General features: G+C 37.2%; 1 protein-coding gene across 1 annotated transcript in view; it reads right to left on the reverse strand.

Moving 5' to 3' along the window:
* NT5DC1 (5'-nucleotidase domain containing 1) overlaps positions 1-26,657 on the reverse strand; it is a 125,881-nt gene that overhangs the window by 37,281 nt on the left and 61,943 nt on the right. Inside the window, exons 7-8 of the mRNA XM_009092826.4 lie at positions 7,268-7,442; positions 2,660-2,757 (exon numbers count right to left, since the gene is read on the reverse strand). Of these exons, the coding sequence (XP_009091074.3) occupies positions 2,660-2,757; positions 7,268-7,442 (273 nt within the window). The remainder of the gene's footprint in view (positions 1-2,659; positions 2,758-7,267; positions 7,443-26,657) is intronic.

Consider the following 26,657-nt stretch of genomic DNA (forward strand, 5'->3'; position numbering starts at 1 on the left):
CAATTAAAATCATTTTTTCATGGGTTCTAAATGGATTAGCTCTAAAATTACTTGTCTACTGAAAAAACCACTTTTTCAGAGCTGTTACCCAATATCACATTTCCAGACAATGCCTCCTTTGTCATCTTGTTCTGTTTCTCGTTCTCCTTCAAATGCCTACTGAATACAATTGCCTTTTGAACTTATTCACTGAAAAGAATTTATCCTTATGTTTAGTAAACTTTAAAACCTTTCCTTCAGTAAATCTGTTATAGCAGAAGTCCTGTTATAGATAAATAACATTTAGCTCCAGTACACAATTCAACACTTGGGATATTTGAAATTAAGAACACATTCCATATTTTGTGTCTCATCCTTAAGTCCATTTATAGCACTATGAAATATAGTATCATTAGGAATTTATTGCAGCTCAGACCTAATGGTTGAAAGAAAATGGCTGAGACTCAGACCTGGAGAAATAGGTAACAATGATAAGCAGTTACTTCAGTTCATTTTTCACAACACATTTCTTCCTAGAACAAGGTTTTTTTACCCTTAATTACCTTAGAAAAAGGTTGGCCTCTGTGCTTTAAGAAAATATTTACAATGATGTCCACCTATAGATTTTTAATTTTTCAAAGGAAAAATATGAAAATTTTGTCCCCCTCATCTGCAGCACAGTGGCCAAACTCTTCTGCCTGAAGTCTGTAGTGCCAACAGGAAGAAAGAAACTAGAAACTGAAATTTTGAACTTTCAGTGGTTCTGATATGAAAGAAAGCCTTACAAAATTCTGAAAACTGGAAAACTGCTCCCTGTCAATGTGTTAGAAGCTTCACTGTATGCTGTTCAGCTGCTGGGAGGAACACAGAGGTAGGGCAGCAAAATAAACACTATAGAAATGTATTATTATTTTGGGAATTTTCTCACATAAATGCTACTACTTCTATGGTTTAAACTTCATGTAGTCTTAAACAAGCTCTACAGTACTTTTAAACATGTCTCTAAAAACCTGTCCTATGTGTGTAAGTCTGTGCTTTGAACGTTGTGGTTGGTCTTGCAGAAGAAACCAGTTACTGTCTTTGGAATACAAACATAATAAGAAAAAAAATACACTCCCAGTTTAGTAGTTTCAGCAAATTATTTATCTGATTATAACTTTGATTATGCTTGCGTCCTTTATCTATTTAGATAGTGAAATGTCCAGAACAGACACTACATTTTATTTTGCTTTAATAAGGTATTAACATAATGAGTGATTGACTGACATTTGAGCCCCTTTGTGTTATCAGAATATAAACTGAATGAAAACCACTAAGTCAATAAGAGGACTCCAGATAATGCTGTTCCTGTTTGAAAGCAGAGAAAGAAAACATCTTCATGAAAACTGGTCCTTACAGTACAATGTGCTGATTATGCCAATGCTACATATTATCAATGGAGAGAGTAACTTGGTCTTCTCCCTCTATTCTAACCCTTTTTTGCACAAAAAAACCCCAAACCCTCATCAAAGTATCCTGGAGCTTTTTGGCTGTCTATTACATTTACTGAAACTGTCCAACAGGTCCAAAAGTTGCTGGCTGGATTACTGACAGAGGGACACAGCAGGATTTCCTCAGGAAGTCAGGCTAATCAGATTGTTTAAAAGAAATCCAAAGTGAATTACATTTTATTTTCAATTTGCCTTATACAAAACTAAATCGAATGGTTGCAGAACTAAGGCTTTTTCACCCTTTATGATTTTACTCCCTTTTCTCCTTCCATACAAATAGTTCCAATTTCCCTTCTGAGATTACTTTTTTCTCAAATTGTCAACTATTTGAACTAATCCTTTAAAAATCACACCTAAGATATTTCTTATTTTCCTATATAAATATGTGAAACATTAAAATATAGTTTCAATATGTATTTTTGCTGCTTGTTTCAGTTTTACTGTAGAAGTTCCATATGCAAAATTTGGGCTGGAAGGGTGATTTTCCTGTCATAAATTAATGATGAACTGTGGTTTGGTGTATGCTGACTTAAGTTATTTTGGCTATAAGATTAATTTTCAGGTAAATTAATCATTAAGGTATTTACCAAAATATGGAAAAATTAACTGTCTTCAGCAATGTTTTAGTATTATTTGTAGTTCAATGAACACTGCTCTTATAAACCTCTTGTCTTACAACCTTAATTACCTAATGGACAATATTGCCAAGTGTTTCAGATTGTTTTAATTAAATTGAGTACAGGAGTGATACCTTGTCACCTGCTCTCTCATTATTTAGCCAAAGTAAACATACTTAATGCTGTTAGATTTCCATTATAAATTCTTTCCTTCAGCTTTACAATTTTATTTGTACAGTTCTCCTAATTTCCTTTGAATTCTTTAAATATTTCTGCTTTGTTTTTTTCCCAGAACTAAATTTTGTTTTCTCTGCATGACCCCGTGAGCACAATACAGCTTTTTTTTCATTAATGATGAAATATCTGAGCCCCCATGTAATTTTAATTACTATCACAGCCCCGCCTTTTAATTGTCCTCAACAATGCAATTTTTAATTTCTCAGTGCTCCTCAGTCTTAACAGAATTTTAGTGCACTTCCCACCCCACTGACAGTGTTGCCTTAATTTTCTTTCTTTTTTTTTTTTTTCCCCCAGAAGTAAGCAGATGAGAAGGGACTTACAGCTGCAACTTACCAAGAGTTCGGAAAGGTCTTTGATTTGGTGTATGGGAGAAGAAACCAGGTTTCAAAGCATTTGTGATCAAAATGTCAAAATACTCTCTGAAATCATTCCTGGAAAGTAAAGTAAATGTGATTAATTAAACTAACAAATTACTTAAAATGTCATGAAATACTCTGTAAGACTTAAGAAAATATCAGAGTAATTCTTCAAGGCACTTGCTTCTGTCACTTTTAATTTTTTTCAATGCTTGTTCAATGTCACTATTATTCTTCTTTTCCTAAGGCTGTCAAAAGAGTCAAACCCACAGTGAGTTATCTTGGGGAATGCTCATTATTTGGAAAAAGATGTTCCTTGATCTCAGGAGAACTTGTAACAGATGACTTTTTTTAATCTGAGATGGCAACATATGCATAGACATGGACCGAAAATTGTAAATGAGAGATTTTCTTTTCAAAGAAGAATATGTGAAGTGATGGGGTAGGAAGTAACTCAAGACACTTAACCACAGGTGCTTAATATTATAGGTATCCATACTGAAAGTGCACAGGCCTAGGGTGCCCTTGGCAGACAACAGAGATCTAATTTACAGCCAATGGAAACTAGAGTGTAATCTCACCTATTCCAAAACTGAAGCACCATTTTGATAGCTGATTCCCTCTTCAGACTCCTCTGGCTGCTTTCACTACATCCCTGCTGGTTACAGGGAAGTTGGACATGTGGCTACAAATAAACAGCCACCAGCTTCAAGTCTTCATCTGCCAGCTGAATCCCACAATTAAATTCGGATTTTTTGAAGATCATTTGGTCCATATATACAGATTGTTATCTGAACTGTGGAAATCCCATCAGTTTAAATGGGTTTGAATGTCTCATCATGGTATGTAAGAAAACATTCCTCATCTATGACACACTTTGTTTTATTAGAAATATTTCATTGCTTAGGTGACTTCATTGCCTATAACATCCAAAAAGTGATGTATACTCTTGCATGGAACAAAGAAATCACAGATGTCAAGTCCAGGATAGACACAGGCACTGAAATGCTATCAGCAGTAGAGGAAGTTTGCTGGAAGGAAACCTATTAACTATATCATTTTCAAATAATTCATGATCTTCCATGGGTCTGAGATATCTTATCAAAAACTGAATGCTCTCCCTATGAGAGACAGCTTTTGGGCTGTGCTCAAAATTACATTCCAGTCTTAAAAGTCCTTTAAATTTCCTTTCTCTAATGAAATGTTAGCTTTGTCTTATTTTTTTCCACTTGTGACCATATGTAAACCTTTGCCTTTTTAAAATAACCAGTATCAAATATTACAATGATGTGTTTTTAAAATATGCTTCCATGTGGAAGATTCCAGATGCTGAGCCAACAGGGTTTGCTGGGTTCTTCTGTCCTCAGGTGAAAAGTATCAACAGAGATAAACTTTTCAAATTAGCACCTGGTGCAAATAATCCATCTACAGGTAAATTAAGCTTGAATTTGCAAAACAAAGCAAGCATTTCAGCAGCACAACAAAGAACAATTGAAAAAAAAAAAGTGAGAGCATGAGAGGAAATGGGCTCAAGTTGTACCAGAGGAGGTTTAGATTTGATATTACAAAAAATTTCTTCACAGAAAGGGTGGTGAGGTATTGGAAAAGTCTGCCCAGGGTAGTGGTGGAGTGACTATCCCTGGAAGTGTTCAAATAATGTGTGGATGTGGCACTTGGTGATATGACTTAGTGGAAAACACAGAGGTGCTTGGTTAATGCTCGGACTCAATGATTTCAAAGGTCTTTTCCAACCTAAATGATTCTGATTCTCTGATTTGTGGGCAAAGTGGCAAGTGCTTTGTTTAAAAAAATTGAAACAGAAAAAACAGGCTTTTCAAAAGAATTGGTAACTTTTTACTGATCTGTTGAAAAACTGCTTCGTGTGCGGAGATGCATCTGTGGCCTTTTTTGAAACAATATATTCAATCTCATGCACAAAGCTACTGTTTTTATGAGAGACTTTGTGTTACATTATTATGTAACATGATACATAAAGCAAATCTGTTCCACTTGCTGCCTGTGATTGGTACAGTGGCCTGTGGTTACAGTAAGTAGCTAGCACAATGGGCAGGATGTATCTTATACATGTATCATAACTTTCACCTTCTAAAAGTTGCACTCTGAATTCAGATAGTGTTGACACCACAGACAGAGCCAGTGGAGAAACATCCACATTCTTGAAAGGTAATTCATCCCACTTATTTCAGACATAATTCTACAATGCAGAATGAATTGCCAAGGATAATGCCCAGTGGTTTCTCTCCACTAACCGCAGAGGGAAACAAAATGACCAGCTTCAAAAAGTTCCTCACTTTGAGGTGGCTAACATTCCCGAAAAAGTGAAATACACTTGGCTTCAGTGTCTATGTGATGATTGACTCATCTTTAGGTGTGCTCCTGCCAACACTTAAATGTTCAGTTAACTGGGCAGCATCCTTGTGGTTGGTAAGACTGAAAAGTCACACCATGATGCTGCTGTGTGAATGAACTGGCACTTGCTTTGTAAGGTTTGCATGTCTTATATACTGATCCCAGCCGTATGTCTGCACTCTGGCTGGGAAACAGCTGTAATTTTATTTCAAAATGAAGTTTTTCCCTATACTTCCTCTCCCTGCCAAAATGTGTTCTAGTTAAGGACAATTTTGTCAGATGAGCACAATTGGGATATTTTGCTCACGAAATGGTAAATGATACACTTAAGCATGAATTTCCCAGCACAGGTTTTATGAAGGCAATAATTTCTTCGCCAAAAAGGAGCTTCTTTACTAAAATGCAAAAAAGTAAACAGTTACAAGGTAAGGATATTATGAGTAAGAGGCTAAAATTTTACATGCCTCTCTGTTTTTCATATTTATCATTATGGGTTTTTTTATTTCCTACTATACAATTTTGGGCTTCTCAGTATCATATTGATTAACTGAAAGGAGAAAAAATAGAAATTAATAAAGGATTATGTAGGTGCAATTCTTAAGTGTTGATATTAAGAATAAAATGCAGTGTTAACGTCAAGAATAAAAACCAGTTAGCCTGGTCAAATAAAGTTAAGGGCAGAGATAATAGGTGTGAACCGAAACTATATTCCAGTACAGCAAAAAGCAGCACAGGTATGAAGAATATTTGTGTCTGATATAGAGGCATGGAACAAACAAAACCACTAAAAAGTTTAGATTTTTCAGGAAAATAATCCCACTTCATTAAAGTCTAAAATGGACAGTGGAGTACTCAGTTCTCCAAAAGCTACTTGAAAGCCACACTGCATGAATCACTGGAAAATATGATTCTAATAAATACCATAGAACATCCCACTCTTTTGTGGAAAGAGAGAGTGACACTATCCTTCTAGCAGGATATCTTTTTTGGTGTTTTGAAAGGCAACTGATCATTTCTGATATCTTGCTTACTGTCTTCCAGCAGGATTTCTACAGCTGAACACTATTCACCAAGGAAAAGAAAGCCAAAATCATTTTATGTGGCCAAGAATTTAATTTATACCAAATTTTCATTTAGGAAATAACTAGACAGATTTACACAAAAGAGTTAATTCACAAGCATCTTGCTCATAAAAGAGAATTGCTTTTTGTCAGGAGGTAGATTTGTTCCTCAAATGAGCAAGTATAATGCTCATGCAAAGCAGTGAGAACTGGCACAGTTGATGCTTCATTTTAGCATTTAGCCTAGAGAGTACAAAAGAGAAGTGATAGTGGCAGAACTGGTTTTGGAAGATAGCTCTGTCTTTTAACTTACCTGTGGTTTTCTTACAGTGTTGCTGTATTCATTCTGCTCTTCCCTGGCATATCCTGATAGCCAAGGTACGGTCACATTGAACTACATTTCTTTGATTAATAATAAATAAACAGTCTCACTCTGTCACCCACCTCACTATTTACATCACCGATTTTTTTCTTTTCCTAGGTAAGTGATAGTTCTGCTGAATGTCACTGAATTTGACTTGACCAGCCATGTTCTTAACATTATGCTAAAAACAGCTGTTGGGATCAGCAACCACAATTTTAGTTAGTTGCCAAGTGCAATGAACTGCCTGTTTTATCTTTTCTGCTGTGATGAAGCACATTTCTTGTGCACAGCCATCATTTGAAAACCACTAATGGAAAAAAGTAATGGTAAGATTTTCCTGTAAATTTGCTGCAAGAAAATACAATAGCACTAGTAGTTGCACTCACTACTGGAGAAGCAAGAAAGGAAGTGGCTTAAATAAGACAGTGTAGCAAAAGTTTACAATAAAATTAGGAATCAGATGGTGCATAGGATGTTGGCCTGAAAGATAATTCCCTGGCATCTTCAATCCCATCACGATGCCTCCAAAAGGATGCAGGTTATAAGTGTGCTGTGGGTCAGATACAGATCACAGGCTCGCAGACAGACCAGATGGACTACTTTGTATCAAAGTAAAAACACTCTACTCTTTGTCTCTCCTGTAGCACTCTACTAGAGAGGGGCCCAGTGGAAAACTCAGAACCAAATAATTCATCATACGTAAACAAAACTCAAATTAGCTTCTCAATAACTCAGGCTGATCTCCAGCTGCTGATGGGCAGATATAATTTGAAATGGACTTTGCACTTACCCAAGAACATGTTCACACAGAAGCCTGCAGTAGTCACTGTGAGAACTGGTAATTAACAGCAGAATTTTCCCAGCATTCTTCAGTTGTTTCAGCCACTTTTTTACAGACTCGGGACATCTTTGTAAATATTTGTCTGGATGATTTTTCACTTCTGGGAAATACATCCCACAGTCTTCTAAAAAAATGAAAACATAATTATGTTATCCAATCCTGCTCACAAACCACTTAATCCACACAACAAATATCCTTTTATGTGCAAACAACACAATTAAAATAAGGCAAAGCAAAGTTTAACATTTTCTCTGGGCTGTAACAGAATAGAAACCAAAACCCCCAATCAAACCATGAGGATTGCAGAAATAAGTTTGCATGACTTTTTTTATTGTGGAATTTTCATAATTACTTTGTTTGATGTTCTTTTCCTCATAATAGTTAATAGCCAAGAAATTTCAGATTTCAGTTTCATGCAGGAAATAATTATTTCTTTTTGACTTTGCTCAAATTTTGGATACTCAATTTGTGATTGTAAAATGAGCTAAATGTTTAGAAAGTAGTAAGCGCCTAAAATTCCAAAGAACACCTGTTCACCTATTTCTGACATTTCACCTTAGCATTAACTGATCAGTAACATCCATTTTACTATTTTTGCATTTTTCTCAAGTAGCACTTTATCTATGCAAGGTTGATCCATGGGCAAAAACTCGTAAGTATTTGGAGTACTAGGAACAGATGCAAAAAACTGTCCTGTTCCAATATCAGCTTCAATAAAGTTCTTTTTGCCAAATAAAACAGCAACAGAATTTTGCAAATACACTTGGAATATAAGATTTTTGAAAGTGTGCAACAACACTAACTTGGCAGTAGAAGTTACCTATTCATTAAAGTCACCAATAAATATTCATCTTGTTACAGCCCATAGCTGCTTTACCAAGATGTCAAATTAACATTAAATTTCCCTACATGTTTCTTCTGTGCTCAAACCCTCTGTAACCAAAACTGTCAAGCTAGTTAAAGGTTTAAAAAGAAATATAATAATTGTAGAGACAGAAATGATACCAAGTATTTGGCTCTCAGTCTGTGTGAGTTATATTATAATGAACATCATCATAGATTATTTTTCTTCCAGCACTTGTTCTATATGCAACTGTCTGTGGTCAACTTTGCTGAATGATTTAATAAATCCCAGACATTACTTAGCCTTCTGGTATGTGAGTAATGCTGTTCTCTAGTTTGAAAAAATAAGATTTAAACCACTTGAACTTTAGCTATTTAATGGAAGAGAACATGCATGTTTGAAACAGTATGTCAAAGAATGACTGAAAGATGCTGGGTGCTAAACATTGTTCCATACACTACACATTCAAACATCTACAGATGGCAGGGAACAAAAGTCTTCCAAAAGAAGATTCAAATTGGCTGTTATCCCTGGAATGAGACAGGAGACAAAAATGTATTATTCTGTACTACTACTTGGAAGATTTCTTCCAAAAGAGTAGGCTGGTTTATCTGAGAAGAGTCTCTCAAACAAAACCTCCCAACTCACAACCAGGCCACTTTTCCAATTCTTCCCTGTATGTAGGTCAGGCTGTGTAACAGTGTCTTCCAGGGATACAAGCCTGTTCCTGCAGCCAGCATTATGGGATGCCATGACATTTGCCTTGAGAACTAGCCAAGAACAATGATATTTTGATTAAACAAAGCAGATTTATGAAAGAAGGTTTCCTGTTGTGTTTTCCTTCCTTCTTTCCTGAGGCATGACTATTGTTTGGGATGAGCAATAGAGTTTCTAGGAGCAGAACCTGCATTTTTTTTTTCTCTCCATATTATAACTAGCAATAATAATTAATATGCTATCCTATGACAGTTTTTTTTTTTTTGTGTTTTGGAAAGTGCACAATATTAGATGAGAAGGAAGGGGGACACACAAACAAAGCAGGCTTAGCATTAGCTCTTACAGGTACAAACAATTGAAATAAAGATGGCAAAGTTCATTAATATAACCAGCGACCTATCACTCTTATCACTCTCAGATGAAAAGATGTTTTACTCTTGGATGCTCTTTGTTTTTCTGTCCTTATGAAATCCCTTCTACTGTCTGTGACCATTATTTAATGTGTAATTTAAAGCCTTTGAGTTAATTTAATCAAAACTGTCTTATTTCTCCATAAACTGTGCAGTATCTTCTATGTGACAAATCTATTATATTTGACCTTTGAGCTACATCTGCACTGGAAAAGGTCAACAACTCTGGGTTCAATACATGAGCTGAAAGAGAGTCTTATTCTAGCTTTCTATCTAGACCCTGAAGCCCAGCTGTTAATTGCAGACAAGCAATGAATCAGTTCTTGACACTGGGATCTGAAATTTGCCTCTGGGCTGTGTGCCATATCAGGCAGAGGCAGCTCAGAAGAATCCTCATTAAAGCATACTCTACTGTAATTAGGCCAGCACGGCCCAGGAAAGCAGGGTTTGACTGAATTCCTAACATACTGTTGTATCTGGTGAAGACAGTTTGGTGGAATACAAACTCACACCTGTAAATGAGTTTAATCACCAAAGCTTGCAAGAGTTCATTGAGAGCCAAATAAAATAAAAGCCAAAAAACTTGCTCATTAACCCAGGGCAGGAGCCAATTTTGATGAGTATAGCAGAGCCACAGGCACCTTGTTGGCAGAAAGAATTGTGGAAGCTTTAACATGTGATGGACAAACAGCATCATGTCGAGCCTTCAAAATCAAATGGAATGATTACTCAATGACCAATGAAGCCATTTTTCCCCTTATGACATAGGTTTTACTATTTTTTCTAAAGCAAACAAACAATAAGAAGAAATCTCTCTTAAACAAAGCACCAGTGAGAAATCAGAAAAGAAGTAATTTTATCAGAGACAACAGAGGAAAGCAAAAAGAAGTGATTATGCAAATGTCATACAGCTTGATTCTTGAAAAACAATGAAGTAGTTCATCAGAGTAACACTGTTCTGGAGAAATAAGAAATTTCTCCAGCCTGTAAAACCTCCCTGACAATGTTTATGGGCCATCCAAATTAGAAAATACTCCTATAAATGGAAATATAAGCAAACTTTAGGAAAGTTTTCTTGGTCCGCAAATTCAGTGTATCAAAGTGGGGGACTTGTGGTCACTGCCAGATCGACAACTGATGGTTTGTTATCTGTACACTGCCTAAAATAAAAGCTTTACTTTTTTTCTCTCTGTTTTATGAATATCACTTAACATACAGTTATATGGACATTGACATATATTAAAACATACCCATAAATCAGTGAAAGCAAAACATTCACAAAACAACTGTCCCAGCTTTCACCTCAAATTCTCTGTTGTTTTCAGTTACCTTCAAGCATGCCAAAGCCTTCATTAGTAACCTCTGGCTCTTTGGCAGTGTGAACACTTACACAAAATACAAAGAACTATTTAATAAAAAAAATCAAAACAAGAAGCCCCTGACAATCAATGTAACAATTAACATATTTACCCCCTGTGATTTTATGAGAAAACTTAATCCCACTATGTGGAGGAGGAAAGTAAATATCTAAGCATTTTATACACAACCTTGGAATGTATTATGTATATGTCAGTATGGAACAAATGCAATTTTTTCAATTTCCATTCTTGTTACTAAACAACATGAAGTTTATCTCAAACCTCTGAATTACAGCCTGGAATAGCAAATAAGCAACTAGCCTCTGAAGGGATTTATAATAATCTCCCAAATATACTTTCAAAAACAATTACTTGCATTTCCACTAAGTATCCTTTCAGAAAAAAAATAAAAATTCTCTTTAAGCTGAAGATGGAAATAGAAGCAATTAAAATGAATTGTCTAGAACCACCACATATGAAGATCCTGGCAGAGCCTCTTATCAGATCAACATCCTGGTGTATTTTCAAAGCAATATAATTTCTTCTATCTATATCATCAGATGTTCCTTTCATGTCCAGTTTGGAGTTCAATTTTTCTTGTCTTACCTGACATTTTAATTTGACATTTAATCTGACTTTTAATCTGACATTCATCTGACATTGTAGTTTAACTGTGAGAGCTGTGATAGCAAGTGTGATGGGAATTATGTAGCTGGAAATGCTGGAAATGCAGAACCCCCAGACCATACTAAGAGAGAGGCTGCACAATGCTTGTGGTGTCTTCCAGCACAGATAATAATCCAGTCCTTAAGCCAACGACTCCCCTCAACTATAGTCACAAAATTATTTTATTGAAGTATGCAGTTTGATGTTCTAATATAATACCTGTATTTGTGGAAAAAATAATTCTGGATTTCTCCTGTGCTCTGCATTACACTGCTTCTCCCTGGCAGGGTCAGTTCACACCCACTGGCCCTGGACTCCTTTGGATTCCACGTCAGTAAATCTGCACTGCCAGAACAGTTTTCACTGCAGTTTTCATCCCTTAACTGCTATTAGTATTATAAAGTGGGCAAATGTTCAAGAGGCACCTTTCTGGCAAGGTCTTAGTCCAGAACTAAAACACAGGAACAGTTTTTTTTTCTTAGTATTGTTGCTGATTCTAAGGGGAACCTACTTGATTAAATTAAAAATAATTTATCTGCTATTTATACAATTTAGCCAAGCAGAGAAGTATGAGGCTAAAAAAAATCCCTAGAATTCAGCCAAGAAGAATAAACTTTACACTACCAATTTTTAGCTTGTATTTAGGGGCTTTAACTGACAATCTCTTACAATGAAAGTAATATTTGGAAATGTGTATTTTCTCTCTTTTAAATTCAAAGGCAATATGGTAGCTTAGCTATTAATACACATAACCAAATTTTCTGCAGCTCTGCCATAAGAAAGAACTTCTAGTTCTTCCCTAATTTTTGTCTTAATGCTGGCTTGCAGGTAACAGTTATTAATTTGCAAGCCTGCATGTTACCTACAAGCCAGTCTAAATGCTGGCTTGCAGGTAACAGCTGCAATAAATGTTATAATCAGCAATGATACAGACAACTATATTCCTATCCACTGTGGCCTTACAGCACTTCATGTTTTTAGAGTGAACAGAGACACTTCTTTGACCACTGTTGCCGTCTTCTTCTCCTGTCTAAATAAACAAATACAACAACTACCATGAACATTCAACAGAAACACAAGAAAAGTAACTTCATCACAGAAGATTATGCAAAAGAATTTAAATTTCATCAAATGAAAGCAAGTAGAAGAGAAAGGGGGTGATGGTTAAAATTGCATCAGGCAAGTTGTCTTTTACTGCCTTTCATTTAAGCTGAAGTGTGTGTTCTAGTAGGAGCAGCAGAAGCAAAATGAGAGACAGAGGGAAGGAAATGTTTACATAAAGCAAGATAAGAAAAGATAATGGTGACGCAGGAATGACTGGACAAAATATGGTTACATTCTGGAGGCCTGGGACGAGGCAGATATCAGGAACAGGGAGCAGCAGGAAGAGATAAATCATCCTCTCCTTCCCCCAGGAGATAAAAACTTTTAAAAACAGAATAAAAGGATGACAGTCCTGGAAGATAGGAGGTTAGGAAGAGGCAAATGTCATAAGAGCAAAAAGGAAAAGTGATAGATATAAAATATTTTGAACTTTCATGTTTTCTACAACTGTCTCAATTCATTAGAAAGATGGAGAAATTCTTTACAAAAACGGTGCCATTTCTTAAAAGGCCAAAGGGTTAAACATCCTGGTCCAGTTCAGGCAGGAAGAACACCAGCTATTTACACTTCTTCATTTATTAGGAGCAGACACAAAAAGAGGATACTAAGTTTGGAGACACAGGAGATTTTAGTATTATGGTACCAAATCTCTCATTCTCACCTGAAAAAAAGAGTGAAGCAGCATTTCTATGATAAAAGAGGGGGAAAAAGGAGCATGGGTGAATTGGCCAGTGGAGACCAGAAATTCAGAATAACACCTCAGGGAGCTTCTGCCTGTCATGAAGCTGAATTTTGCAACCCAATGAACCTCTGCTTGTTGTAGCTAAGAATTAACTTATGTACCGGATATATGAGTAGCTGCTTACACACCAGGATCTTTCAAGCTGCTCCTGCATATACAAATTAAACAGAAGTGTGACAGAAAAGGGAAAAAAAAAACCCCTGAAAAACAGACAGAAGAGAGGAGGTAGGAAATATGAGGAGAAGCGAAAACCAAACCAGTACTAAGGATTGGTTTCATTCTATTAACAATGCAAAGTTTTAAATAAGGAACATACATTAGGGTGTCAAACCAAAGTGAAGAAAAAATTTTTCCTTCTGTATTCTCAGAAAAGTAGGCATTTTTATGATGACAGTGTAAGAACTCTGCATGTGCCACTTGAGTTTTGAACTAATCACATATTACCAGTTGAACTACAGGATCAGCTGGGTCTTCATTTGCTTCTTTTGCCTGTGTATCTGTCACATAAGATGTTTACTGCCCATGTAACATTAACATTCTCAATATTTTTAGCAACATCCAGTTCTGGTCAGGCAGAAATAGATCACATTTTCTAAAATAATAAACTGTTTTCCAGTGATGACAACTCTGTGCTCACTTTGATTAATTTCAAGGGGGTGGCCATAAGGTAAGAGTCCGTGGTGGGCTAGGAAAAACATGACTACTTGGATTAATAGTGGCTGCAGTGCTATATAAACACTTAATGCACTGAAGGAAACATTTCAGCAGAACACACACAAAACATCACCTCTGCAAATATTTCACGGGTCATTTCCTCTTCTACTTATTTTCTACTCCTGTGGCCTGTGAGAAATTTACTGCAAGATTTAAAATGCTTTGGTAGCTAAAGATAGGTCTCCAACGAAAAAGGGTCTGATTGACTAAAAATTTTCCTAAGGAAGCTAAAAGCAGACGTTGTTTCTTCTGGCCTAATATTACAAGGCAGGAACCACCACTCTCCCTCCTTTCTGAGGTGAGGTTCCCATGACAAAGGCTGTCAGGATAGCACAGGACCTTTAGCTGTATTTAAAGGGAAGTCCTAATGTATATATTAGAAGCTATTACTGCTCTGACATTTATTAGCTGAACATCACCCCCTTCTTCCCCCTGTGTAGCAGGGAGTAGAACCAAAGACCTCTCATGGACAGCCCAGAACCTCAAGGCTGTGCAAGGATTAAGGGCTGGTTCTAATCAAAGTCAGCTTCAAGGTGAGGCTGTATAATTTCTTGAAAACATAGCTTGCCAACAACTTTTCCCCAAAAAACTTTTCAAGCAAGCTTAAAAAGTCCCATTTCCTGATACCACCCACCATTTCCTATCAAGAAGAACCCCATTCAATCTGCCTACAATCTTTACCCTCCTGCTTGCTAGCTTGGCCTCATCTCCCACCACATCAGCAGTGTCCTGGATGCAGAAACATCATGGCTCAAATGCCACAGCCAGATGCTGGCATGGCTTTTGCATGCAGTGTTATTCCTACTTCTTACTGAGGTCCATGGACACTGAAAAAGAAATCAGGCTGTTTTCATGTTTTCTGTTCTTACTGGTGTTCCCAAATGGCTGATTTAACTGCTCCCACAGCCAGAGTAAGCCCCACTCTGCAGTCCTTACCCCATCTCATCCCAAGCTTGCAAATCCCTTCCTTTAGAAGAGGGTAAGAACACAAATCAAAGAAGTTATGAGAAGCACTGGTATGTGGCAAAGTCTGCAGCCTGACTTCACTATGACTGCTGACACATGTCACTTGTAAGGAAGTTGTCTTGATGTAGCTAGTTTGAATGATCTTCCAAAGTTTTATATACACCAGTCTTGGAGGGAGTATTTCTTTCTTTCCTTGTTTTTTATTTTCCTCCTGCTTTTATGCTAATATTTTTATCAATATTTATTTTGTCAATATTTATATCAATATATATTTAGATTTATTTGTAGCAATGTTTCCCCAGAGCACTACAAAGCAGGAAGGATGTACTTTGGAGGCAGGACCGGATCTGTTGGTATATTTTAGAAGAAATTATTTATTTCTCAAAAGAATTCACTTCCTTGCTTTACATTACCATGCTAGTTAGCAGCATAACAGACCAGATTTATCAAACTGTATGAAACCAATCAATTTCTGATGACACTCCCACAGCCCATGGGCTGCACAGTAAACTTGTGCAGAGGTAACTATCCTGTGCTGGACAAACATTCAGTTAAACTAGTCTGATTCCCCAGATCCTCCCTACTGCACTGTGTGAACAATTAAAGGGAACAATCTCCAGGTGGGAAAATCTGCTTTGTTCCATTGTCAAGAATGTCTTCTGATAGGATTTATGCAACATACTTATTTATGCTTGGAAGTAAAAGACTGAAAACTGGCATAGTGATTGCTCAAGCCAACATAACCCACATTTTTTCCTCCTGTTAAAGATTTACATGGATCATTTGTTAAATAAATATGATCATGGTATTAATACTTACAGGAAGACAACCTATCAGTGGGAAATTACCAATAAAATTCTGGAAATCTCCATCTTCACCTATACTTAGACTGCTGAAGTTACTCATCCTTATACACATATTTATCATACAAACTTGCCATATTTGAGATTTTTTCTTCTACATACATTACAACTACTTGCACTCAACACCAACTTTCCCAACAAATTTTTCACACTTAAATAGATGCCTGTTAAACTCTACCTGCTGTCAATTCACATACCTTTAAAATAATCCCCTGGTAAAGACATCCTAAAAAACTGCAAAACAATTTAGGATGGAAGGAGGAAATTTTGTTCAACTGAATGCAGCTAAGTAGGTGGGAAATAAGATCTGTTCAGGATGCTGCTGCAGTCTAATGTGGCAGGAAGTAAAATATTGAATTGTGAATCTGATGAAGGTTACTTGAGTCCATCAGCTTATGCAAAATGTTCTTTTATGCTTGGTGTGGAAATAAAGTGCACGATGAAGAAAATAAAATACAGAAGATAGATATTTTACAATGATACACAGACTACAGCTGCTGATAAACTAAAAACCCTACTCAGCTGTCCTGCTCCACCAAGAAGACATTACAGGTAATCCCTACTTCTGAGATCTCAAATTAAAATAGCTCTGGACAAGAGATGAAACTCTTTTTGAAGCTTTGAAAGGACCAGCTACTTTGAGGCACTTCTTGCAGTAAGAAAAAAGTTTAAGTTCTCAGAAATGTGTTTCCTGGAAGCAGCAGCAGCAGCATCATCTAGCTCTTATATTTGCACATGTAGATACTAACACATAAACAGAGATATGTATATATGTATGTTAAAGAAAACCAATATTTTTTTATTAAAACAAGAAATAATCATTTTCTGTCTCCCAAGACACTGTGCACTGACAAGAACAAATGGTGTTAATTCCAACCTCCAGGTCTACAGCTGCAAACTTCCCAAATGGGTACAGATGGACCAAGAGCTGTAAGCAGACTCATTTTACTTCCTACATAAAATTCCTATACAGATGCCACATGCACACTTCAAGAACAATCTGATAGCAGTGGGAATCTGCAAGCAACAAGCACCACAAGAATGGGGTAGGGAGAAGAACTGTGTAAATTTGGGCATTTAAAATTGTATCAGAAAAACCTGTCAGAAAACAAGACATTAGAGAAGAGTGTGACCAGGGAAGATTTGTGACAGGCTATTCTCCTTTCATGTTTATGGCTACCCTGTGTATACACAAAGTTACCAGCCATGTGCTTTCTGGGATCTCATTATTTTTACAACTTAAAAGTAGTGCTCAACAATTACTACTTGTGCTGTAGGTGATGGACCACCTGCTGCTATGTTTACCATCACATTTTAATACATAAAATGAAAACCTTACTCTTCTTGCCTGGGATCTCCCCCTAGCTATCCTGTTAATACAGCTCTCCAATCACACACATACCAAGTGCTTTTCATGGTTCTTGCCTACAGAGCTGCATAGATCTGGCTGCAGAAGCATATTTTCAGTCCCTGTGTATTAAAGAAACATTAACAGGAAGATGTACCAAGAAGGGCCACCAGGATAAGGCTCAAAGAGCTGAAATGACAAGGAGTCGGGGTACATTCAGACCGCGCAGTGAAAGGCAGTATAAAGGCGTTCACTGTCTCTAAGAAGCCAGCACAGCTGGAGGAAGCGAGGCCTCCACGTGTGCCTATTTGTTCTCCATCTCAATAGTCCGGCCACACGGCTGCGGAAAGAGACAGAGAGCAACTTCCCAGAGCAGGAGCGCATCTTTCCCGGCGCTCCTTCCCTCTCCGGTCCATCGGGCCGGTGGTGCCATCTAGCGAGGTGGGGCCCCGGGAGCGAGAGTCCCGTGGGACCGGCACGGGCACCGGCACGGGCACCGCGGGGGCGGCGGCGCCGCCGTCACCTGAAAGCACCGCAACCCCCTGCTACCAAGAACCGGGCCCTGGTTTAGACACCACGGCTATCGGGAGCACAAGGCTCAGTTATTAATTTTTTCCTTTTGTCTAGTTATTGAAACCTTCTTAAATTTCTAGACAAAACTTTTAAAAGACGAACCAGAAGTGAAACGGGCAGTTCCACAGCCACAAATGACAGTGGTCCTCCAACAGCAAGTGTGAGAGGTCAAGGCATGGGTGTGAGGGGAAGGCTTCATGGAAAACAGTGGGGGATTTGACAGCTTAAACACAAATCTAAGACCGAAATAATAACAGTCTTCAAGCATGTAGAAAGCTCATGCTTGGGGCAAAAAAATAAAAAAGAAATAATCTGTCCTCTGAGACACAGGTCAATGAGTCAAGAAGCAATAATCTTACAGTTCTTTAAACCTAGATTAGAAATGATAAGAAGGTTTCTGGTTTGAGTGGTACTGATGCACTGGAAAAGCTGCCAAGGAAGTTGTATGATCTTTGTCAGTGCAGGTCTTTAAAAAGAGGCTGGAAAGCCATCTGTTAAAACACCTAACCCACCTTTTTGGCAGTGGTGTGCTATAAATGCAAGTTATTTTCTACAGTTCCTTAAAGTACTGTGATTACATATTAGCAATGAATATGCCTCCCCACCTCCATCTATTGCTTTAATGAGTGATGCTAGTGTTCATGTTTATCAATCTGATATGGATAATGACACTTATGGTCACATCAGGAAAATTTACCAGTAGGCAGTAAGAGGAATGAATTCAGCAAAGAGCAGCAGCACAGCTCTGTTAATCACAGCTTTTGCTAACCTGAACAAGAAGTCTGAAACTTATCCAAACAAAAGAGATACTTGACAGCTGACTTCATGCTACTTTCATTGCAGACCATCTCTTTCCCATTTGTACCAGCTCATTTGCCACAGGAAGGTTGAGAGGAGCACTCCCTAATGCCATTTTCATGAACACAAAGACTCCATTATTTTATGGCCAAGCCATCAGCTTGAGAACAAAGGAAAAAAGCTGCTTTTCAGAAATTTAACAAGATGAACGGCCTTCATTAAGAATGCTTTAAAAATGGCACAACTAAATGAAATTATTTTATGCAATGTCTGTGTGCTGAGTTCAACACTCTTTTATGGAGAATAGAAAAGAAGAAATTAGTTAAAATTATAACTAAAGCACTGAAAAGGTCATTGCTGGTCAAGCTGTCAGCAAGAATTTTGGAGTTTAGAGTCCAGAGAAATCTATTTAAAAGTTACAAAGAAAATTTTTCTGGGTGCTTTGTTTGTGATTTGGTATTCCTATCTCTCCTGGTTTGATTCTTAACCTGTTTTAACATTATCCAAACAACACATCTAACAGATGAGAACTTTTGGCTTTCTGAGGCCACTTTTGTATGGATCTCTGCAGCTGCTAGCAAAAAAATCTGGAAATTAAAGGCAATTAATATATTTGAAATAAAATAATAGAATCATAGAATGGTTTAGGTTGGAAGGGACCTTAAAGATCATGTAGTTCCAAATCTCCCTCAAAATATTTAAGTGACTATTAGAGCATCTCTTACATTTATAGTGTACTTACAGTGTATATCCAAACATGCTGTGGCTGTTTCTGTTATTGCAAACTTGACAGGACTCGGTGTTTCAGGTTTCTTGCAGGCTGGCAGAGCTGGCAGAGGGTGGCTGGGAACCCACCCTGCTCGTGACAGCAGTGGGCACTCCTGGGTGGGCAGACTGTGGAGCAGGAGGGTTTCCATGCACCTCCACCACCAACAACTTTACTCCAATTTTCTTGCTCTCTCACTACAACTTTAATTAAACAGTGTAATGAGAAAAAGCAGAAAGCAAGTGCCTGGTTGCCACTTGAACCCTTGCTAAGCTGCAAGGAAGGAAGTCCTGCCATTCAAATTCCACTTACATGGGGCTTAGCCAAACAGGATGGAGTATTTATGAAAGCAAAGACTGCATGAACAATTCGTATTTGTACATTTAAAATGTTTGTAGAGGCAGTTTCCACAGAACAACAAAAGTCTTCCCTGAATATTTATGAAGAAACCAGATGACACACAAACAGCTCTTTTGTTTTCCAGTTTGTGGGACTGGTTATTAAGTTCCAAGAAAACAGACATATAAGGAGACCCACTTCTCCCTTAGTCTTTAAATTACCTGCCAAAGCAAATGACATATGCACGCCATGTTTGCATTCAGCACCTTACATTCTGCAAAAATCAGACAACATCCTCATTCATTTATTTTTTTGAACAGACACCTGAACATTAATGTGCATTTATTGTGTTAATATAATCTGTTGTATGTGCTTTCTTTTATTACTACCTTTCTGCTGGAAGAAATGAATTGAATATGGAAATGTCTCTTGAATGAATGCTGGTTTTAGACAGTTTGCAGTGATATAAGACACAAACTATGTTTTTTTCATTAAAACACTCCTATCAGGACCAATGTTAAATTGTATCAGCAATAGTGGCTACATCACAGCTGCTGTATAAGGACTCAAGACAAACAAAAAGAAAGAAAAGTAATATTTTCTTTTTCCTTTTTAAGTGCAAATTTCCAGATATTAGAAACCATTTGAGTCTGACAATAGCACAGCAGATATATGCCTGAGAGATTTATTCTCTCAAGAATTTGCTCATATCTGTATTCATTATGAAAAATTGCTATAAAACAAAATCCAATTTGCATCTATTATACACACGCATGTAAGATGTATTTGTAGGGAAATATAAATGTACTTATATGGAAAATGCCATTATTACCATAATAGTAATAAGTTTATGGGCTAGTAGATAGAATAAAACAGTAACTATACTTAAAGAACTTTAAATTATATATAAAGACTTCAATATTCTTTAGAGAAAGGACTATAAAGCCTTATGTGCTCATTTAATTGTTAGACATTTTAATTACTTATGACTTTTTCCACATGTACCATCATGCTTCTAAAGAAATGCATTACTAGAAAGTATGCGTACAGCATCACATGCCGTTATGAAAAGAAAAATATAGAGAGTTTATAATAAGAGTTTTCTTGGAATTTTTATTAAATTTCATGCTCTTTCATGATTAGCTCACCCGAAACATTGGGGTAATAAAAGTTCTTGGTTGTTATTTGACCATAGCTGACTGTGCACTGTAGTAAGATATTTTATAGCTTGAGAGAAGTATGCCTCTTAAGGATTTGTTCACAATCCCATGACAAAATTCACACTGACTTTAGTGGCATAAGGGTTTACACGGATCTTACTCTCCTCAATATAAGAAACAGAGCATCAGCTAATAGTACTTTATTCACTCAAAAGGCACAAGCTGGTTTTGCTCCTACTCCTGCTCTCATTTTAATTTCTGTTGCAGATGATTACAAGAGATCAAATAGGCAAATCCAAGCACCTGGCAGATGAGAACCTGTACCTGCTTTCTTTACTCCCTCATTGAGGCGAGTGTTTTATTTCACCGTGGGGACAGGTTTAATGCACACATATACAATCAGTCACTCCATCTCACCTGACAGGCAATAACTTTTTATGCCAGTTGCAAGCTCAGCAACATGCCCTGCAACATGCCAATCTAAAAACACCTCTCACAGTGCCCACCTGGGAAGTTTAAACTCTTCCTTTCCAGTTTGTTTAAAATATCCTTTGCTTGAGCCAAACAAAATGGATATAAAGAAGACTGCAGGAGTCCTAGACTGGGGAAAGTATTCTGGCTTATTAAGTGCAGAGAACTAAACCAAACAGGTGGCAGCATTTCCCCACAGTGCAGTAAGAAGCTTGTCTGAGTAACTTACAATCTTAGGCATGCCAGAAACACTTTGATTGCTATGTACAAATTTTGTCTACATGGTATGTGCCTCATATTTTATCCAGTCAATCTTATTTGAGTTTTAAGAACATGTCCAAGTTCTAATACAGCAGAACTGGGAATGATTTAAATCAGAAACATGCTTACAGGCCATTTTTTTCCTAGCTTGACAGCTACAAATAGCTTTACATTATATTAAAAAAAAAAAAAAAAGTAACAAGTGCTTACTACAAAAAGCTTCCAAAATTCGAAAAATTATTTTTATTTAAATTCATAAAACTAGGGAATGTAATGAAATACTATAGTAAAATGAAAGGGTTATATATAGGGAATATAGGGAAGAAGGCATTCAGACCAAGATGGGAAGGCATGTGTGTGGCTCTTTGCATTTACTGCAACGACACCTGAGTGTTTCTATGAAAATACTGACTGAACAAATTTTTTCTGTTGTTTGTTTTTTATATGATTTTCTTTTTCTTTTTTTTAAGTAAGATACAGTAAGTTTTAGTAATACTTTTACAGATTACAGATGCCCTCATTACTATAATGTAATTGAATTGTAACTCTGGATTTAAAAGTCGCCACGCACTGGCTCTGCTGAAACACCAGAGGGAGCAAGTTTCACAGAGGAGTGAATGCTTTTATTGCAAACTCCTGGCTACCGTGTTTCATCATTTGTAAGGATACAAAAGAATTCAGTCAGATTACCTGGAGTGGCTGGAATGTACTCTTCAATGCAAAGCCCTACAATTTGTGATGAAATATGTAACAAGGAGCCCCAAAACAACAGAGAAATTGAGGATTTGCATCATTTGGGCAGTGGCGGGTTTTTATTTACAAAGCTGAAAAATCTTCTGTTACTGACTACAGTAGGAAAAACTAACAGCCTTGATGTATTTGACTAATAAAGATTACTTTGGTACTGTTTTTTTAAAAATTGATTCCCACTCCTCCTTTACAGCACAAATTGTACTCAGTTGTGACAGACTCCTCTAAAAGACTAAAAAAAAAAAGAATAGATATGATCAAAACCAAATCCACCATGAAATGAACTGAGTTACTCAGAAAAAACACATTTTCTTGCCCTTCATTAGGGACTAAGCTAAGCAGGGCTCAAAGAAAAAATAACCCGAATCAGTTGTCTTTCTGACAACTGATCATTTGACTTTCTGTTATTCATATGTGAAAAAACTAGATCTCACTTGGAAGTGATCTTGTTTCTGAGTCTTAAATGGGAACTGAAATTTCTCAGCTGTTTTTAAGGACTGATCAAGTAGCAATGTATGTCTGCATTCTTAATACATTCTAAAATTTAGCAGGGATAAAAATCCTTTTATGTCATTACACTGGGTCCAGTTTGGTCTGAAGACATTGCCAGCCACCATACGGTGAGATCCCAAGGGATTTTTTTCACAGCTGGTGCCCTGTTGTTGGTGGTGCCCTGTTCCTGAGGGACCTCTAAGGTCAGGAGTAGCCTTTACATTATGATTAGTGCAATCTCTCCTCATAAAGAATTTTTCAGCAAGCACATGTCTTAGTCCTTCCTGCTCTCTCCAGTGAACGGTGCCTGATCTGTACTGCTAGCAAACCATTCTGTATACACAGAATGCACAGAAAGGGCTGTTTCAAACCAAAGAAAACTTTGTGAAGGTTTCGGTGTCTGCTTTCAATCTAAGAACAATGAGTTTCAGAAAAGAGGAAGGAGGAGGAGGAGAAGGAGGAGAAGGAGAAGAGAAAGTCATAGGACTGAGCCAGGGAAGCAGAGGGAGAAGGGGAAAAAGAGCAGCCTCTTGAATGAGTAGGGCTTCTGGCCAGGGAACAGCAACAGCAGCTGAAAGCAGAATTTGTAACAGGTTTTTTTGGAACTGGTCTGATTGGTACCGTTGCAGCAAACCAGCACATATTTCTTTTACTCCAAACACATTATGACCCCATGGGAGAAAGGCATCCCAAGGATTTGATCACCAAATTACTACAGAAAACAAAGATCTGGGTGCAAGGAGCAAGCAAAAACTGCCTAAAGGACAGTACTTCACAACACACCTTCCAGTTGTATTTAAGTAAGTTAAAAGTCTGTCAAACAAAAAAGTATCAGAGAATGCTTTTTTGCCCCAGCCCACCTTCGGGCAGCATTAGGAGGATTTCTAATGCCTAGACAATAAGTATTTTCCTGCTTCTAAAGTACAGGATGAAAAAAGGAAAACTATCACAGTGAACTTTTAAAGTGAACTTTTAAAGACTGGAGGGTATATTTGAAAGTAGAAAATAAAACTCTGATTTTGCAAACTCCACAGAGTGTTTTCCATTCCTTTTGGTAAGCACTGTAATTAAGGAGTTTGTACTTCACCTGACCTAGCAGCTGGATCACTCCACTTGTCCTTTTTAAGCTCCAAGGAAGAGGCTGTCTGGAACCTCAGCAGGCTACTGAGATCCAGAAGTGCTGTCACTGCCTCCCGACTTGAAACAATCCTTTCCAGCCCTCTCACATACCACACAGGTCTCACAGTTCAACTCCCAAGCTCCTGGAGACCACAAAATATTTGGCAGTGCAAGAGGTCTATGATCTTTCCTGTTTGGTTTTGCTCAGAGCTCTATAAGGCAGACAGTTGGTGCAAAGGCACAGGAGGCTTCAGGGGTTTCAGTAGAGCTCTCCCCTTGCGTTTTGGTTTGTCTCTCTGTCCATGCAGGCAGCTGGCTGGCATCCTTCAGCCATTTGGAAGTTAGTTTGCCTCTGAAATATGCATTAGTGCCACATACTGGCTTTCATGCTGGAAGGTGGATGCATGCCATATGGCCAGTGATTGGATATATTTCACACTGTTTTCAAATCTACCAGCAAGACAGTTCAAATCATCTTCTAAGGCTGATGTAAGTTACCAGGGTGATAATTCTGTGTTCAAGTAGTTATCTGGCTTCCTGTCAGATTTATTTGATTCTTATAATTCTCCAAAAATAGCACACGATCATGTATAAGTTTTTTAAAGTTCTGTCAGAAAATCAGTTATCACCATAAAAACTGCATACAAAATTTATGTTACTTTTCATCTGAAATCCTTTCCTAAGTACTTTGATTTTTTTTCAACTTCTTTTTAGAAAGAAGCTGATCTCTTTTTCCTAAACCCTGATAGCAGTACAAAGTTACAAAGTAGCTGGCACTTCACAGATGCATTAAGCATTCCATCAGTATTCTTTCTTTTACATCCTCAATAAAAAGTAGTACAATAATGACACTATACATCCAATTTCAAATAGCTTCATACATTTTATTGTTATAATTCGGTTTTAAATTTAGAAAGAAAACTTATATTTAGCAGGCAGATTTTTACTTACAAAATCTCAGCTTTGGACTTACTAAGCAGTTTTAGTAACTTCAAGCCAGGTAAATGCAAAAATAAAAGCACCTTAAAATATCAATTTGATAGAAAAGATGTATGCAAAGAGCTGAGTTGTGTATATCGATTAACTTTTCTCTACCAGTTTTCCTATTTTATTAATGCAGAGACTGAGGCAGATCCAGGTTGGTGACTTAGAACAAGAATTTTATGCAGGTGCTAACTCTGTAAAGGGAACATCACAGAAATCTTATTGCTAATGTTTTACTGGCAGCTAATTGCTTCTGCTTGGGCTAAATAATTAGCAAACTAAAGTGTACTGAATAAATAAAAGTTTTAAAATCCAAGCAAGTCACTTTATAAGTTGCTTCATGCATCCCAAGAAACCCTGAGACAATCCATTGACAAAACTTACCCAAGGACAAAAGAAAATATTTTCCAGTTCATGAGGTCAGGAGTAAGTTGTTGGTGATCAAGCAAACCTTTCATTATTAGTTTGTGGAATCTAGTAAGAGTATTTTTTCTTTAGTGGTTTTCTTTTCCAGAACTGGGAAGTACTGGTTTCTTTCCCTCCCTTACTAATGACTAAGATGCAGTGCTATGCTGGGCTGGCCAGAGGTAGGGGGACAAGAAGAATGTGAGCTGTCTCTTTTTCTCTAGACAATTTCAATGTGGCTTGAAAGCAAGTCCTGTCCAGGTCAGCTTTAATAAGAAGGAGAATTCTCGCCAGGGATTGTGGTTACCCTCAAGACTTCATTTAAACCTCCTGGGAGCACAAATATAAATTCCATTAACAACTTGCTATATTTTAGCTTTCAAAACCAAAACCCTAGTGTGCTTTGTAACACAGATGAATAGCTAGGATACAGAGAATATTACCAGATTTTTTAATTAATGAAATCTACACCAGCAAGAAATTGAAATATTGTTTGAACCACATAGGGGTACTAAAGACTCAGTATGTCTACTTTTTATTGATTCTTTTTCTACTAGGAAATATAGAATAAAAAATGAATAAATCAAGCACTAAAACTCTTGTTTTATTAAAATAATTTTTTAATTTTTATTTTAATTACAATGAGAATGCCCCCTTTTTGTTATTTCTTGCCAGGCACCAGAAAACTTTATTCAGTTTTCCTTTGAGGAAGAAAATACTACTGCAGTTGCAATACAAGCACTTTTGTCATCCTAATAGCTTCACTACGTGGTTTATTATCACTATCTCTTTATGTTTCTTGGAATAAGCAGGTAAGTTCACAGAAGTGGAGTGACATAAAATCTAAGCTCCACAGATATTAATATTAGATCTGTCCTCTGGCAGGTCACCCAATAGAATAAAATTTTGCAGCAGGTCAGGTGTGGACATAATCACTTTTTTTTTGTTGTTTTCACATTTCCCAAAGCTCACTACAATAAACTCTTCATGCTGACATTATGACTTCATGCTGGTTTTATGCTAAATGCAGATCAAACAACTGATGCTTTATAAAGCTGAAGTGATGGGAACCTCAAAGAAAGTCTGCTGGGACAAAGTTAACCTTGGTGATATTTCTAGAGAGAAATCTTATCAGCACCCTACACCAGTGCTTAATTTAATGTGTTGTTCTGCATGAGGAGCCTTAAGCCTAGGGCCTCATGAAGAATATAATATTAAAAGTGAGCACACATATTCAAGTTCAGCTCAAATGAAAGTGTTTGAAGATGTTCATACTCAGACCCTAAGGATGTTTCTGAATGCTCCTTCCTTTCTACAGCTGTCCACCATTACACCAGTTTTGGAGCAGCTACAATGTTCTACTAACTGCAAACAGTGTTTCTGTGAAAGCTTTTATTTGAGTTTCCATACAGATTACCTCCATTTCTTTCCCTTTGCTGTGGGAACGTTTGCAGGTGCAAGTGGAATGCTGGCAAAGTCCTGAAACTAG

The sequence above is a fragment of the Serinus canaria genome, chromosome 3 (assembly GCF_022539315.1).
Source record: "Serinus canaria isolate serCan28SL12 chromosome 3, serCan2020, whole genome shotgun sequence".
Classification (NCBI taxonomy): domain Eukaryota; kingdom Metazoa; phylum Chordata; class Aves; order Passeriformes; family Fringillidae; genus Serinus; species Serinus canaria.